Here is a 16110-nt window from a genome sequence, read left to right as displayed (position 1 = left end):
CCTCCCTCCCTCCCTTCCTTCCTTCCTTCCTTCCTTTTGGGATATGGTCAGTAATTTTGCTCTTACAGAAACTCAGAAACTCAAGCAGAAAGTCTACATCAAATTCAGAAGGATATTGTGATGCACCACTTAAATTGACTGCAAAAATTATTCCTTAATGTTTGGCACTTATAGAGGAAAGTGTGTAGGTTTTTGCTGATAATGATTCCAATTATGAACATAACAAAACTTACAAAAGGAATTTACAATGATCTCAGTTCCTATACTGTGCTGTAGAAAGAGATGATGCACCATAAACAAGAAACAACTTTGGATAAGTTCTTCACCCCTCAAGCTGATGTTGGTGATAATGAATTATAACATTGTAAATATTGTCTCTCATCCTCCTAGTAACGCTTTTTTCTTCACTCCACCCCCACCTCACACAGTAGTCAACATCTTTTGTGATAAGAATGTACTCTTACAATATTACAATTCTTATTAATTCCCTAATGTATTCTTTTGAAAATGTTTTTGTGTTTTATGTGTCTATATTGTACTGTGTATGTTTAGAATTTGTTATTTTCATGTATCAAGGCAATCATATCGCTTGTTCTCTGTTATTTTCTTAGGAACACAATCTCACTTGATAATATGAAAATCAGTATGAAAATTGATTTCGCATTATGCAATTTGCATTACAGCCAGATTTTCAGGAACACATTACTTCCATAAAGCAAGGGATTCCTGTATTTAGTTTCAGTTACTGAGTATGAATTATGAGTACATAGAGGTGGATGTACCCATGTATTGTACAGGATGCTGAAACAAATAATACTGTTTGAGAGTAACAGTGAATACAAGAGATATTTGTAGATAGTATTTGGTGATTTCATAGAGATCCAGATAGTTGCGTTAATAAGTGAAGGGCAGTAAGTCAAGTGGGTTTTCTTTGATGTGGTCTTGAATATGGGTGTGTATGTGAATCTATATGTGTGCAGTATTCTAATGCAAGACATATTTACCATTTTGTAAAACAGGACAGTAGAGGTTTAGGATTAAAATATATGTTGGGCTTTTGGATTCTTTCATATCTACAACGACCAGCCAATACTTCAATTAGATAAGAACTCAAGGTAGTGAGATGGCTGAGTTGTTAGCATGCAGGGCAAAATGCTTGGTGGCATTTTGTTGGGCTTTATGTTCTGAGTTCAGTTTTTGCTAAGGTCGACTTTTCATCCTTTCAGGGTTGATAAAACAAGGACCAGTTGAGCACTGGGGTCAATGTAATCAACTATCACCCCTCTGAAATTGCTAGCCTTGGGCCAAAATTTGAAATTAGATAAGAATTCAGCATTTATAAGATCAATGATGCTTTGAGTTGTGTGTTGTTTATGAGTGTTTGAAAGGTGTCACTTTATGGTATGTTTTCTCTAGATTCGTAGCAATTTTCATTGATTCTTCTAAGAAGGAGAGAACATTACTATTATTTGTTCTGATTGTCCTTAATTGAAAAATTACTGATAGAATGGTAACATATAGATGGAATAGTAACAGATCAATAGAACAGTAACAAACTAATAGAATGGTAAATATTGATGGAATTATAACAGATGAAAAGAACAGTAGCAGACTAACCTCAAATAGAGACATCCAAATTTAAAAAATGACATTATTCTGGAATTTCTGAGGCTTCAGGCTTACAATTGCTTGTTGTATCCCACTATTATGGGAATATTTTGAAAATTGCTTGAAGGGTGAACAGGACTGGTTGATGCTTTCTTTTTTTAAGCTTCATATAGGCTTTGGTCAAGTAGACCTATAATTAAAAGCATTCCATTCATGGTTATCACTTATGTTTCAGACCTAGTGGGTCTAAGAATACATTATCCAAGACAATAGGGTGTGACTTGGGAAAATAGGAAAGAGAGAGAGAAAGCTTCTATGTAGGTGTACGATCTGTTATTTCTAGAAGGTTGTGCAACTACACAAAAATCCTCTCCTTGTTAATTAAGACACTAGCAAATAGTATCTAATATACTGCATGACAACAAATGGTGTCTAATGCTACGTAATAATAAATAATATCAAATGCAACATCATAATAAATGATATGTAATCCTAAATGAAAACAAATATGTAATGGCTTTTTTATATTTTTCTTATATTGCTTAGTCCAAGGAGGAAGGGCAGAACCCATGATCTTTTTCGGGCCACTGAGACAGGTGGGAGGAAAGCAAGAAAGAAGGAATTTATTCTCAGACCAGAGATCTGGCTGAAATGCTTGCAACAGAATGAACTGTGTTAAAGGCATCCAAGGATCAGATTTTGTAGTGGTGTTAAACTGGGTAACACTGTATTTAATGCTACTTGGTAGCTCATAATGTTATTATTACATGGTTACAGACTGAGAAAAGACTTCCGTGTTTTTAATTACATATGAGTGTGTGTGTATGTGTGCGTGTGTATTAGTTTTTATTATTGTATAAAATTATTGGTGTACTGTTGATTGCATTGACATCCACAGCACATGGCTGATATCTATTTTCTTAAATAGAACTTGTATATCCTTGCTCTTAAAATATGAAAGGCAAAGTTAAACCAATAACATATGATAAGACAACTACATATGCACACAACCTCTATTTATCCATTCACACATATGTGTATATATGTATGTGTATGTATAGGAAGGGCATCCAGCCATAAAAACCTTGCCAAAACATTTAATATTGGTTGTGGTTACTTGTAAATTGCATGGTGAGTTATACTAGGTGATTTTCATTTTTCTATTCTTAGTTTTAAGCTTGTTTTGAGATGGGATGGATTTGATGTGTTCTTTGGAATCACTTAGTATAAGGATATTGTATGAGTATTCATTTTTATTAAGGCAAGCTTTGAAGAAAATATTTCTTGGGTTTGTTGCTTATGGAGGGTTATATCATTGAAAGATGTATGTATGTTGGGTTATTTTGTTAGATTTTCAAAATAAAATTTTTGCAAGGTGTGTATTGGGAGTTATTACAGTCTAGAGTAAATTAATTATACACTTTTTCTATGTTGGTATTTATTCAGATTTTCACATTGGAGCCTTTCAGCAGAGAAGCCCTCATGAATATGTTTGTGGCTCAGGGATTCATGTTTTTGATAATGAGGAAGCTTTCGTTCATGTAAAGGCCTCCTTCAACAAATGGTGATTTAGTGTTTAGAGTGTATAATTAAAATAGGCCAACTAGTTCACTTACCTCAGTGGATTTGCATGACTCCGAACTTATGTGAGAGTGTTTAACAGGATTTCTCTTTATCCTTACATTTCCATTATTTGAAGAGGTAGATTTCTGACATGTATAATGTTCATGTCTTGTGCTGAGATAGTGGTGAATTGGTTGGCATGTGAAATTGTGAAATTACAAAGAATTCCTTTGGAATCAGTGTTTCTGCTTTTATGTTTTATGGATCTACAACAAGAAAGAGATCAACCAATGAAGTTGACAACAGTATAGTTGCTATGTGCAATTAAGGACTATGAGAACAGAAAAGGCAGACTAGTTTATAAGAAATAGCCATAGAGATGCTTAGAATATCTGAAGCAGAGTATGTGCTAATTACTGATATAATCAGATAGTATAAGAACTTTTTGTATCCAATAAGTAGCACATTATCATCAACTGCCTCTAAAGCAAAAGAAATACACAAGAAAGACCAATTACAGATGAATTGAATTGTTGGATCAGTTTATGAAAGTCTTCAACAATCCTAAATCTTGTCCAGTTTTATCCAATATAAATTGTAAAGAAACGTAACTCATTCCAAGAAATCCTCAACACTTGATTCTAACTCCACTATCCACTCAACTACAAATACCTTCACCATAACATAGTATATGCTGTTAACGTAACCATATGCTCTTCAAATAGACAAATCCTTGACCTAACTCCAAACAAATTCAAAGTTTGCTTTAAGCAACATCTGAACACACATTTAGAAATATTTACAGAAAAATCTAACATGAAGCCAGGTAACCACATTTGGAAAACTTGAAACACTCCAACACTTCACATTCCATTACTTGGATATTAAACTTCAGGCTCTAAATTCTGTTCCCTCTCCATCACAGAAAGGAAAGCAGTTCTCTTCAGCAAATAAAACATTAATTTCAAAACTGAGTTAATCTCATTCTGCAGACAGAAACTCCTCCCTTGTAAGAAATGTCTTTAACCCACACATATAATAGCACACCACTACTAACCCTCACACAACTTCCTACAACCTCCATATTATTCCTACTGCATTTTACCTTGCCCAAATAGCTATATATGAATATGCAGATGTGTGTATGTATACACCGTTATATTTGTATGACTTTAAACTGCATCCAGTGGTGGGGCTCTGGTTCAGGAGACCTCAGGGTTTTCACAGAGTGTAGAACCATCTCTTAGCCACTATTGCTCCTAGGTCTACTCTGACTTGGAGAAGCAGCACGTGTCAGGGTCCCAGATAATGGTTAATATTAGGGTTTGCCTACCTATACATGTGAAGACTGGATTCAGTGGACTTGGCAGAGGAAACCTTTATGGTTCAATGGAGGGGAAGACAGCTGCAGCAATATACTGTGGAGTGCAGAGAGCAAGATGACACAAGTAAGACATCTTGGTTATTGTTTAACCCCAGATTAATCCTGATCCATTAGCCTTGTTATCAAAAATTTTCCATTCATCACCATTGTAGCTTTTATTTAGACATAAACTATCTAAGACTATATAATCAAATGTGTCCTTTCTTTTTAAGACAGTAGAGTGTGATTTCTAGCAGATGCAGAAACCACCTACAGACTCTTACATTGACTTTTGTTCGTCAATGTTATAGTTTCTCTGTTAACATTAACTCTTGATGGTTAGAAACAACAGAAATAGTCATACATGTAAAGAAAAAGGCAAACACATTACCTGAGTGCATTGGTGTATCGAGATAGGATGTTGGTGGTGGTAGATGGAAATGAGAAAATCTATATTTGGCTCACAAAAACATGAGCAAGCACATTAAACACACACTTGCTCCTGATTTAGAAACATAAAAATTCTGTCTACACTCTCCTAGTATATCTGGAACTTGAAAGAGTATGGAATGAGCAAAACCAAAATGATTAATAGTTTCATATAGTCAACCTAAGAGTAATGCAAATGTATCAGAGGACAGACAGATGGACACACACATGCATGCATACATGTACGCACACACACACACGCACACATAAATTGAAAGAGAATAGAAAGCCAGTAATCAATAGAACTTTTGATTGTCAAGGCAGCAAGCTGGCAGAAATGTTAGTACGCTGGGCGAAATGCTTAGCAGTATTTTGTCTGCCGTTACGTTCTGAGTTCAAATTCCGCCGAGGTCGACTTTGCCTTTCATCCTTTTGGGGTCGATAAATTAAGTACCAGTTGCGCACTGGGGTCAATGTAATGGACTTAACCCCTTTGTCTGTCTTTGTTTGTCCCCTCTATGTTTAGCCCCTTGTGGGCAATAAAGAAATAAAGAACTTTTGATTGTTTTTCCATGTCATCCTAAGCTGCTTTCACAATTAATATTTGTTGCTAGGAGTAGGGGTGTGTGAATGTGCTCTGACCAATCCTAATTTAGTTCACATCAGTTAACTTAATTTTATTTGTCCTTTTTTTAATTTTGTATGTGTAGTTATCTGAAAGTGGTACCCTCTTCCACACATCCCCTTCTTCTTACAACAACAAATAATAATTGTTTGTAACATAAGCACACTTCCATAAATTTGGTGAGAGTGGAGTTAGTTGATAAAAATGACGTCATTACTTGATTGATATTTTATTTTATTGACCCAATGAAAGGCAAGGTTGACCTCAGCAGGATTTGAACTCAAAACCTAAAGAGCCAGACTAAATACTGCCAATCTATTGCCCTTTTAACAACAAATAATCTTTATTGATATGATTTATTGAGACTTTTTTTTAGACTGTATATTCATGATGTTTATTGCAACATCAGTGCTGCTGGCATGAAAACACATCTCGTGTATGCTGTAAAGTGGTTGGCATTAAGAAGACCATCCAACCATAGCAACCATTTCAAATCAGACTGGAAAACCATCCAACCCATGCCAATATGGAACATGGACATTAAATGATGATGACATCTCTGATTTCTGTTGTCTTTTTCATGGTTGTATATATGTACATGATTCCAGACCAGATTCAAACTAATGGTAGTAAGTCCTTAAACACATGTTTAGTGGATAAGGACATTATTGGCTGGATATGTACAGGCACAAATCCAGAAATAAAAGACCTGATGATATCCAGAAAATGAATGGAATGAGATGTGTTCTAGATATGAATATTGTTGATATACACATTAGACCTGAAGTTTATAGCCTGGGTAAATTATAATCATTTTAACATCTCATCTAGTCCATATCCACTAGTACATATACTTATCCCTAGTACATATACATGTACAGGAACAAAATTCCTGATGATGTTCAGAAGTTGCATGAAATGAAATGGGATGTGGTTATAAATATTGTAAATATACACTTTAAAGCTGAAGTTTATAGAATGGATAAATTATAATCTTATTAAGAATTCATCTAAGACATTTAGAAATTTGGTAATAAATAATTTATCAAAATAATATAAGAATGGTTATTCTCCTTACATATTTTGGTGGGACAGTGATGGGAAATTTATGAAATTTATACTCAAACCTTTCACAAATTAAACTGGAAATTTGAAATAATGATTTCTAAGATTCATATAAAACAGCACATTTTGAGGGAAAGGTTTGATTTGGTTGACTCCAGTATTTTACTGGTATATATTTAATTGACTCTGGAGAGATTAAAGACAATTTTCCAGTGAAATTTGGTCTTAAAAATGGAGCTTATAATGCTGAAAGTAATTCCTTCTGACACCTTTTACAATACTGGAGATTTTTAGATATTGTAAGGTAAACTTTGAAATGACTCAGATAATTTTTATAGATTCTGTGAGGTTATGCATGCACAGCTGTTGTTGCTGTTGTTAATGTTATTGTTCTTTTCCATTTCCAGCTGGAACCAGAAATAAAGGCAGTACGAAAGACACAAGAGAGTCTGATAGAGGACTTGACGCATATCCGTAGCAACAGTGATGTGCACAACAAGCAGTATTCAGAACTGCAGATGAATGTCAGACAAATTGCAGAAGATGCAACAGAGGCCATTAGCAGCATGAAGACCTTGAAATCACAGACAGTAAATAATCTGCAGCTTATCAAGAATATTAAGCTGGAATTGAACAAACTAAAGGATCCAGAGGTAAGCTAATCTACTTTTAGTTTGTAATGTGTGTCTGGTGTCAGTTAGATAAGTATGCAAATTTATCATTTCATCATTTGCCATCTAATTTACTTTTGGCTGATTACTAAGTTAGCCTTTCTAATTTATTTAGATTGGTTATTGTCATCTTGTTACATATGCTTATACCAAAACATATCTTTTGTCTAGCTACCATCCCATGTTCATTCCATCTACTTTTAGCTGAAAGCCATCACAATACCACTATACCTCACATTACTTAATACATGGACCACTACAAGGGTTCACTATATGTGCATCAATACAATAAAGTACAGATGAACCACCATTTAATGCAACCAGTCACAGTATGTTGATTGGAATATAATGAGAGAGACCTGGGCTTCCATTGTTAGCTTGTAGTGCCTCCCTTTCCATTGTTTGATGCTGAAGAGGAGATAACTACTCTGAAAGACATACATTTATCAATCAGAGTAGGAAGCATTTCAAACTGATTAAGTGTATTTACACTTATTTGTCTTCTGCAAGAATTTTTCTTTGTGACAAATTACAGTAAGTAGCCTTCTTACAGGTTCAAATATACTCAAGCATATTTGAACTGGTAACAAGTTTATATCAATACAATAATGAATGTATCATACAGATAAGAAAGTAATATTTTGAATGTAGTATAGTTGTGAAAACAGCAGAAAGATTGGGTATTTTACCTTTATATGACAGAAAAAGTTGTCAGCAGACAGCCACAGGATTCAAACCTACACCTCTCAGATACCAGCTGGGTATAACCATTAAGCTAAACTGCCTGCTGACAGCCTTGCAGCTTTCTGATGACAACTTTTTCAGTCATATGAGAGTAAAATATCCAATCTTTCTGCTGTATCCACGGCTATACTGCATTTGAAATATTACTTTCTTGATACACATTTGATGCTTCCAAAAAACAAACAAAAAGATGTTTGTTTACATATGTTGTTGCAATAATGAATGTATTGGTTTTTAAAGCTGGTTATCCAGATTTGTAGATGCCTTTTTCAAGAGTACAACACAATAGCTCTAAAAGTGTTGTAATTTGTTTGAAGCGTTGCAGTATGCATAAATAAGATAAATGTTTCAAAAAGAAAAGAAGACCTTTGATCTATGCAGGTGAGGAGTTAGGCAAAGTATATGTAAGGCGTTGTCAATCAATAACAACAAAATAGATATTATATTATATTACATAGGTTATTTAATGATTGTATGATATTTTGGAAAAAGTTCCCCACTTCAAATATAAGAAAATATAATTAAAGACTATGGAGAAATGTATTGTTACCAACAAGTCATTCTTGTATGTTGTTGAATGGTTTACTAGAAAGAACACATTTCTCCACTCTCTGATTATTTACTTTCTTCTGTTTGAAAAAGGGATTGTTTTTCTCAATTATTAAATAAGATCAGTAGACAACCTGTGTAAGGTAATATAAAATCTCTTCTCTTTGTTTTCATTTATTGACATGACCTTATATATTTTGTCTAACTCCTCACCTGCATTGCTCAAAGGTTTTTCCAATATTTATCTCATTTACAAAAGCTGGTGGTGGTAAAGTTTGAGCATACAATCATATGGTCAGTAGTCCAGCACTTTTATCTCATAGCCATTCTCTGACAAAAATTTACTTGGAATACTTGTGAGTTCCAATAAATATCTATAACAAAAGTTTTGATTTTATTTTAATTTCTAATTTTTTGAAATAGTCTCGAATAAACCTGAAGATTGAAGCTGAGCGAAAAGAAACCAGACAGGATATCGACATGTTGAAGACACAGTTGAAAGAAGAACATACTCGCTCCTTGAATACGGCCAATGAGATGGAGAAAATCATTAAATCTTTATCATCAGTTACCATGATGCAAAATGACATTAAAGCACAGTTAGAGGAGATGTCATTAAAAGTGAGCGATCTGCAGAATGACATCAGCACTTTGAAGATATCACAGGTAAGATAATCAAGGTTATTATATGAACTGTTAGATTTGTTTGTTTGTCTGAGGTCCTGTGTTTCAATGTAGTTCGTCTGAGGTCCTTGTTTCATTGTTGTTTTGTGTGATTGTGAAAGTGAAATGTTATTGATATATATGGCGAGGACATGATTCTTGTTTCTTAATAATGAACATTCGGTGAGTGCGTTCTTTGTATGTAATTAGTAAATAAATGTAATAACTAAATTGTACAACTCGTTGTCTTTTCTCTGCAAGTCCCCTGAGAGGAATACAACAAAGGTGGTGTATTTGTGTGATGATAACAGGGTGGATGTTAACCAAATAAGGACTGTGTGTAGATGGTGACAGGATAGATGCAGTGAGTAGTTGTTGGGTAAATTTTCAATTTCTAGCAAATTGCGCAACCCTGTAGATGGGGTGGCTTCATAGGTTCCCCTACAATGCAGTGTGTTACTATTGAAGCATGAGATATTTTCTTTTTGCTTTCTCTCTCCAGGGACCGATTTCGAAAATCAAAGAAATTGAAAACAAACAAGAACTTTTGCAGACAATGTTAAACAGTGCCATGAAACAGATTGAAGAGAACAAGAACAACCAGTTATTGTTCAGTGCCTCACAGACTCCAAACCTTCAGAGAGATGTTGTTGATAAACTGGCTATGCGTATCAACGAATTAGAGACAAGCTTTGGGGAAATGAAGAATAATCAGAAAAATATGAAACTGGGACTTCATTTGGTTAGTGACATATTTACATCTCTTCCTTCTGACTCCCTTTACTATTGTTACAAATGAATACGTTTGCCTTTCTTTAAACAACTTTGTCTTTTGCCTTTCTCTAAACAACCTTGTTTTACGATCATCTGTTGATACTCTCTGTTTGTCAGTGTGTGTGTGTGTGTGTGTGTATCATCATCATCATCATTGTTTAACGTCCGCCTTCCATGCTAGCATTGGTTGGACGATTTGACTGGGGACTGGTGAAACCGGATGGCAACACCAGGCTCCAATCTGATTTGGCAGAGTTTCTACAGCTGGATGCCCTTCCTAATGCCAACCACTCAGAGAGTGTAGTGGGTGCTTTTACGTGTCACCCGCACGAAGGCCAGTCAGGTGGTACTGGCAACGGCCACGCTCGAAATGGTGTCTTTTATGTGCCACCCACACTAAAGCCAGTCCAGGGGCACTGGCAACGATCTCACTCGAAAACCCTACGAAGGCCAGTCAGGCGGCACTGGCAACGGTCACGCTCAAAATGGTATATATATATATATATATATATATATATATATATATATATATATATATATATATATAAAAACAAATAGTAAATGAGTATAGGCATATATACGTACAGGTATGTGCATACCGACATCCATCTGTATGTATAGGTGCATATCTGGGTACAGGACATTGCAAACAAACGTAGACAAGAAAACACACAAGCCACATAGAGAACATTTTCCTTCATCAGCTACCCCTGTTTTAACACCGGCGTTTCGAAATATATATATATATATATGGGTGTCTTGGTGGCCTTGTGGGTAGAGACATAAGCAGACAACTACATTGACCATCCTGAGCAGGGTTCAGTCTCACCCAGGGCCTGCATTAAAGGGTCTTACTAAAATTTTAGGTGCAGGAGTGGCTGTGTGGTAAGTAGCTTGCTTACCAACCACATGCTTCTGGGTTCAGTCCCACTGCATGGCAGCTTGGTCAAGTGTCTTCTACTATCGCCTTGTGAGTGGATTTGGTAGACGGAAACTGAAACAAGCCCATCGTATATATATGTATATATATATATGTGTGTCTGTCCCCACAACATCGCTTGACAACTGATGCTGGTGTGTTACTGCTGTAATTGATATTGCTGTCCAGTGGACAGTTTACTCATTCTACTTTTATCATCTTTCACAGAAAACCAGAGTTATCCACAAACCACAAGCAAAGAAGGGAAAATATCAACACAAGAAAGTGGAGTAAGCATTTTATTGGTTATCCAATCCCGACAATAATTTTTCAGTGTGGTTGATTGTAGTTAATATAGCCAGTCAAAACAGGTAATAGAATTTCAAGCTGGTTTACCTTAGTTCACAACCAAAAATTACATTTTGTGTTAGAAGCTAGAGTAATCCCACATTTTAACAGTCATTTAGAGGTAAAAAAAAGAAATACATCTAATTTGTCTAAATACTTCTTTGTCCCTAAGATTTATATTAAACAAATGTCAGAAGTTCTCTCCCTATTCTTAGATCTAAGTAGAAGACATATACAACACTTTGGGCAAATGTCTTTAGCTATCACCTTGAGCTGACCAAAGCCTTGTGAGGTTTGGTAGGTGTAAACTGAAAGAAGCCTGCCGTTTGTGTATATATACATACATGAGTGTGTGCTTGTTTGTTGTATCTCTTTGTCTTAACATCATTCAATAGTTGTAAGCAAGTGTCACCGTCATTTCCAGTTGTGTATAATCATGTCCAACTATGAAGAGATATTACCTTGCTTGGAAACAGGTGAGGATTGGTAACAGTAAGGGCATCCAGCTGTAGAAAATCTGTTAACTTTGGGTTGCATTGTTTGAAGACAATGGACAAGACAGTGTGAAGATCTGGTTTGATTGTTTTGAAGTGACCCAATGTTCTTCCACATTTGGTGTGTATATAGGAAAATGATTAGCTTGGTGTAATGGAGAGAGAGATAGTTTTGAAAATTTACCAATTGTGTAGAGTTAGATGCAAAGTGGGCTACAAATGTGAATGATTTGTATTAAGATATATGGCTTAGAAAGCCATGTGATTGAAAAATAAAGGGAAAGTGGATTCCACAGAATTAGTAGAAATTCTTTTAGCAAGGAATTAAAATCACTGCTTGCAGTTTGGGAGGTAAGAGTGTTTGTAAGAGTTGCACTGGTGAGTAAAAGCTGTCTAATTAGTAGGGTTGGTATTAAACAGGATAGTATTGTATGCTCACTAGCCAAACATGTATCTCACATCACGAGAAATGACTAGAAATACTGAATGATTACATTGATGAGCTACAACTGTATCACAGCAAAGATGATGGTGGGGGCTATCCAACACAAAACTTAACACCAATCTGATTCTTGTTTTATTTCATTCCAAACAATTTCACTGCTTTCAATTTATTTCCATACAGGATTAAACATACCTCTTGGCAAGCTCCTCCACCACGGTAAGTGAACAATGACTGTTACATACAAATGTTTCTCTCTCTTACTCTGTTTACTAGCTTTATTCTAATAGTAGACAGTCAATGAGTCAGCTGACTACTGTGAGAAGATGGCTGATAAACTGAGAGAGTGAAGTTTGTCTTAAGGAATATTATGTCAAACTCTGGCCGGGTAGCCATGTACCTCTTCTACAGCAAGACATTTTGTCTGTCATACTCTAACCGTTCATCATCTGGCACAAGATTGCATCCTCCAATGCCTCTTCTCCTCTCAAAGATTTCTTGTCTTGCAAGTTACTTGGTGACTCTGCCAGTGCTGGTACCACATAGTAAAGTGGTTAGCATCTGGAAGGGCATCCAGCTGTAAAAACCATGCTGAAACTGACCTCGTCTGTGCTGGTGCCACTCAGTGGCTGGTGTTATAAAGGGCATCAGCCATAAAAACCGTGTCAAAACAGACAGAGAAGTCTGATGCAGGCTCCTGCCTGGCTAGCCAGTATGGAAGAAGGACATTAAACGATGATGATGATGATGATGAAGCAATGGTTTTTCAAAAGTGACAAAAACGAAAGACTAAAGTAGGACATTAAAGAAATTAAATAGATGTAATCACAAAAATCATCTACATTAGATTTTTGACGTTTCACACAAACATATACAAGATTTGTTTTACTGATGTTTCACATTTCCATGCCAGCCTGTTCGTCCTACTTCTGATGTTAAGAAGTGGTTGTGCCACCTAGGTGCAAACCAGATTATACTTTGCCCAAAGGTACAACACAATGGTAGAACGGTTTGAACCAATGGCCATGTAATTAGTTGTTTAGCAACTAAATCTCACTGCTATCATCAAATTTACCTGGGATTAATAAAATATACTAAATTCTTTGACTGATCTTATTTCCCCAGGAGCAGGTAACTCTGGAGCCTTCTTCCTGCTCAGGTTTACACACACAATTATGTAGTTAATAAATAACCTTTGTATTTCATTCATTTTACATTATTCAGTATTTAAAACATTTCTCTGTTATTTTTTTTTGTCAACAGAAATGAAGGTAATTAAAGAACATCACGGCCCTCAATGGATAAAAATGCTCAGATGAGGTTTGGAACAAGAACTTGACCATTTTCTGCCTCATTCTCACTTTAATTAATTAATTTGATTGATGATTTACCAATTAAAGATTAAAATATTTGTGTGTAACTCATATTGGAATAACTTGGTTCAGTTTGTAGATGCCACCTCCTAACCTTGTTTCTTTAGTTTTTGAAAGAACATTTGTCTGCAGTCAGACCAGCTTGTCATGTAAAGTGAGTTGGTCACTGATCAACCAATGAGGCTTCACTTTTTTTCTGATGGACTGAAGAAGATCAGACACTCCAGTCTGGGAGTAAACTCTTGCATCAAAAAACATCTTTGGAATTGGTTCCTGAAAAGAGTTTGCAGTGGACAGTGGTTGATCAGGTCAATAACATATCAGACAAGCAGGTGAGACAGCTGTTTGCGTCCTCTTACTTACACCATACTGTGATCACATCTCTAACTGTAAGTAAAGCAGGGAATCACTCATTACTGTGTTAAACTACTTGTCTCCAGTATATCTATCTATTTAACTACTTGTCTGTCTACTTATCTCTTGTAAGATATCAGATACTTTGATGATGGGTTTATCTATATTAATAATCTTTCATACACAATTTATTATATGTCAAAAAGTGAAGGTCCAAAGTAGTAATAACCCGATTCTCTTGTCACTCCATTTAAGATTGTCAAAATAAATACCAGTAATATACTGGAGTTTTTGCCATATCTTTACCTGTGTCCCATTTCTATAAAACCTATAAAAAATAACAACAGAACAGCAGGGTTTAAAGAAATGGTAACAGATATTTTTACAACTAAATAGAACTGAATGAAACAAACAACAGGAAAGTACATCTTAGGGAGTTGATTTCAAAAGACTGCACACGTTCTTAAAATTCATCCGATCTGCACTGCTGCCAGCAATGGAACTAGTTCACAACAGTTCTTGCTAAACTTTCTCACCAGTTTCTGTTTCTGATTTTTCACTAGACTGATTACAATCATTCTGTATTTCAGTACAGTTAGATCTATTAGTGTTTAACTTGTCCTTGGAATTGACAATGGTAGCACTTAATTCATTTTTAGAGTCAGATTTAGCAAGAGTGCTGGCATGAATGAGATTAGTGTCAGGTGTGCTCTCTGCTAGAGCTGTAGCATTTGGTTGTTCTTCTGTGGTTTCACATTGATTTGCAGCCAGGCGTTGCAGTGCTCTGGCTGTCTCCTGTAGATTGTACTTGCGGAACTTGTAGAAATCTTTCACAACACTTAGGCAGCAAAATCCTTTCAGGAACTCCACAATGACAATAAAGTCTGGTGTACTGTAGTTAACCTGCAAGAACAAGTGAGACATTTCATAAGATCATCAATAGTAGGCTGTTTTTTTTTTATGTACAAGTGGTTGATCAATGATCTTTTGGTCTGAAACTAGTTGTTCCCCAAAACACCTAATTGAGTTAGTCTGACTTGGTAAGAGGTTCTTGTGTTATGAAAGATTTACAAAACAAAGTTTTGAGATGTGAATATAGACTTATTTAACCATGTGACTTCTAGAAAATTATGGCTGCTTCACAACATTCTTCATGTAGTATTAATTTCAATATGCAAAAAATTATACATGTGTTAGGTGCATGATTCTCAGAATTCATATAATCATCATCATTTAACATCCATTTTCTATGCTACTGGCAAGGCAAGGGGTCACACCAAGTTCCATAGTCTGTTTTGGCATGGTTTCTACAGCTGGATGCTCTTCCTTATACCAGCCACTTTTGAGAGTGTACTGGGTGTTTTTTTACATGGTACCATTACTATATATATATATATATATATATAAATTGGAAATATAAAATAAAAACAAAACACAAAGGATTCTGCGGTACATGTGTTTCAAGCTTTATAGTTGTTGCATCATAGTATAAAGCTATCTTCAGCCGCAAATGTATTCTTTCCCAAGAATTATATCACATAGAATAAGTTAAAGTAGGAAGAAACATGATAGATAAAAGGTGAGATTCTGTTTGGTATTTTCCATTGTAATATACCTCGTAGAATTCTTAATTTACACAGAAGTTCCTCGGTACTCCGGAATCCGTCCATACTGGGCCACAATTTAGTGTAGAGTGAATGTTAAATAAACAATACTAGTTTATATTAGCTAGAAGGATAGTGTTAAAAGATGGGAGAAGTTGGTGGTTAAAACAATATAACAAAAATGAAACAATAATATAAAATAAAATAAAATAAAATATATATATATAAATATATATATATATATAAAATAAAAAATATATATATATATAATGAAGCTAATTTCTATAATGCAGCACTAAATAAGGCAGGATATAAAGAAAGGGTCTCCTATATTGAAAATGGTAGCAAAGGAATTGAAACAACTGACAACAACAACAATAATAATAATAATAATAATAATAATAATAATAGGAATAAACAAAGTAAATAAACTAAATAAACCAAAGTACCCTCATAAAAACAACATAGGTAACTTAAAATTCTTTAAAAACAATATTAATAACCATGAGGATAATAATAAGG

At 35.0% G+C, this 16110-nt stretch overlaps 2 protein-coding genes across 5 annotated transcripts in view; one reads left to right on the top strand and one right to left on the bottom strand.

Moving 5' to 3' along the window:
* The window catches only part of LOC106881103 (myosin-9), a 28291-nt gene extending 14610 nt beyond the window's left edge, over positions 1-13681 (top strand). For 2 of the 3 annotated variants that reach the window (XM_014931336.2, XM_014931334.2), the window contains 6 exons: positions 7061-7306; positions 9041-9283; positions 9783-10022; positions 11202-11263; positions 12441-12476; positions 13521-13681. In XM_014931336.2, coding sequence (XP_014786822.1) covers positions 7061-7306; positions 9041-9283; positions 9783-10022; positions 11202-11263; positions 12441-12476; positions 13521-13536 — 843 coding nt within the window. In that variant the 3' untranslated portion in view covers positions 13537-13681. The remainder of the gene's footprint in view (positions 1-7060; positions 7307-9040; positions 9284-9782; positions 10023-11201; positions 11264-12440; positions 12477-13520) is intronic. The other variant, XM_014931335.2, reaches the window with a different exon arrangement.
* LOC106881104 (THUMP domain-containing protein 1) overlaps positions 11258-16110 on the bottom strand; it is a 12272-nt gene continuing 7419 nt past the window's right edge. For both annotated transcript variants that reach the window (XM_014931338.2, XM_014931337.2), the window contains exon 4: positions 11258-14887. In XM_014931338.2, the coding sequence (XP_014786824.1) occupies positions 14507-14887 (381 nt within the window). In that variant the 3' untranslated portion in view covers positions 11258-14506. The remainder of the gene's footprint in view (positions 14888-16110) is intronic.

The sequence above is a fragment of the Octopus bimaculoides genome, chromosome 5 (assembly GCF_001194135.2).
Source record: "Octopus bimaculoides isolate UCB-OBI-ISO-001 chromosome 5, ASM119413v2, whole genome shotgun sequence".
Lineage (NCBI taxonomy): Eukaryota > Metazoa > Mollusca > Cephalopoda > Octopoda > Octopodidae > Octopus > Octopus bimaculoides.
The sequence above is the reverse complement of the archived record's forward strand: the minus strand, read 5'-3'. Positions and strand labels throughout refer to the sequence as shown.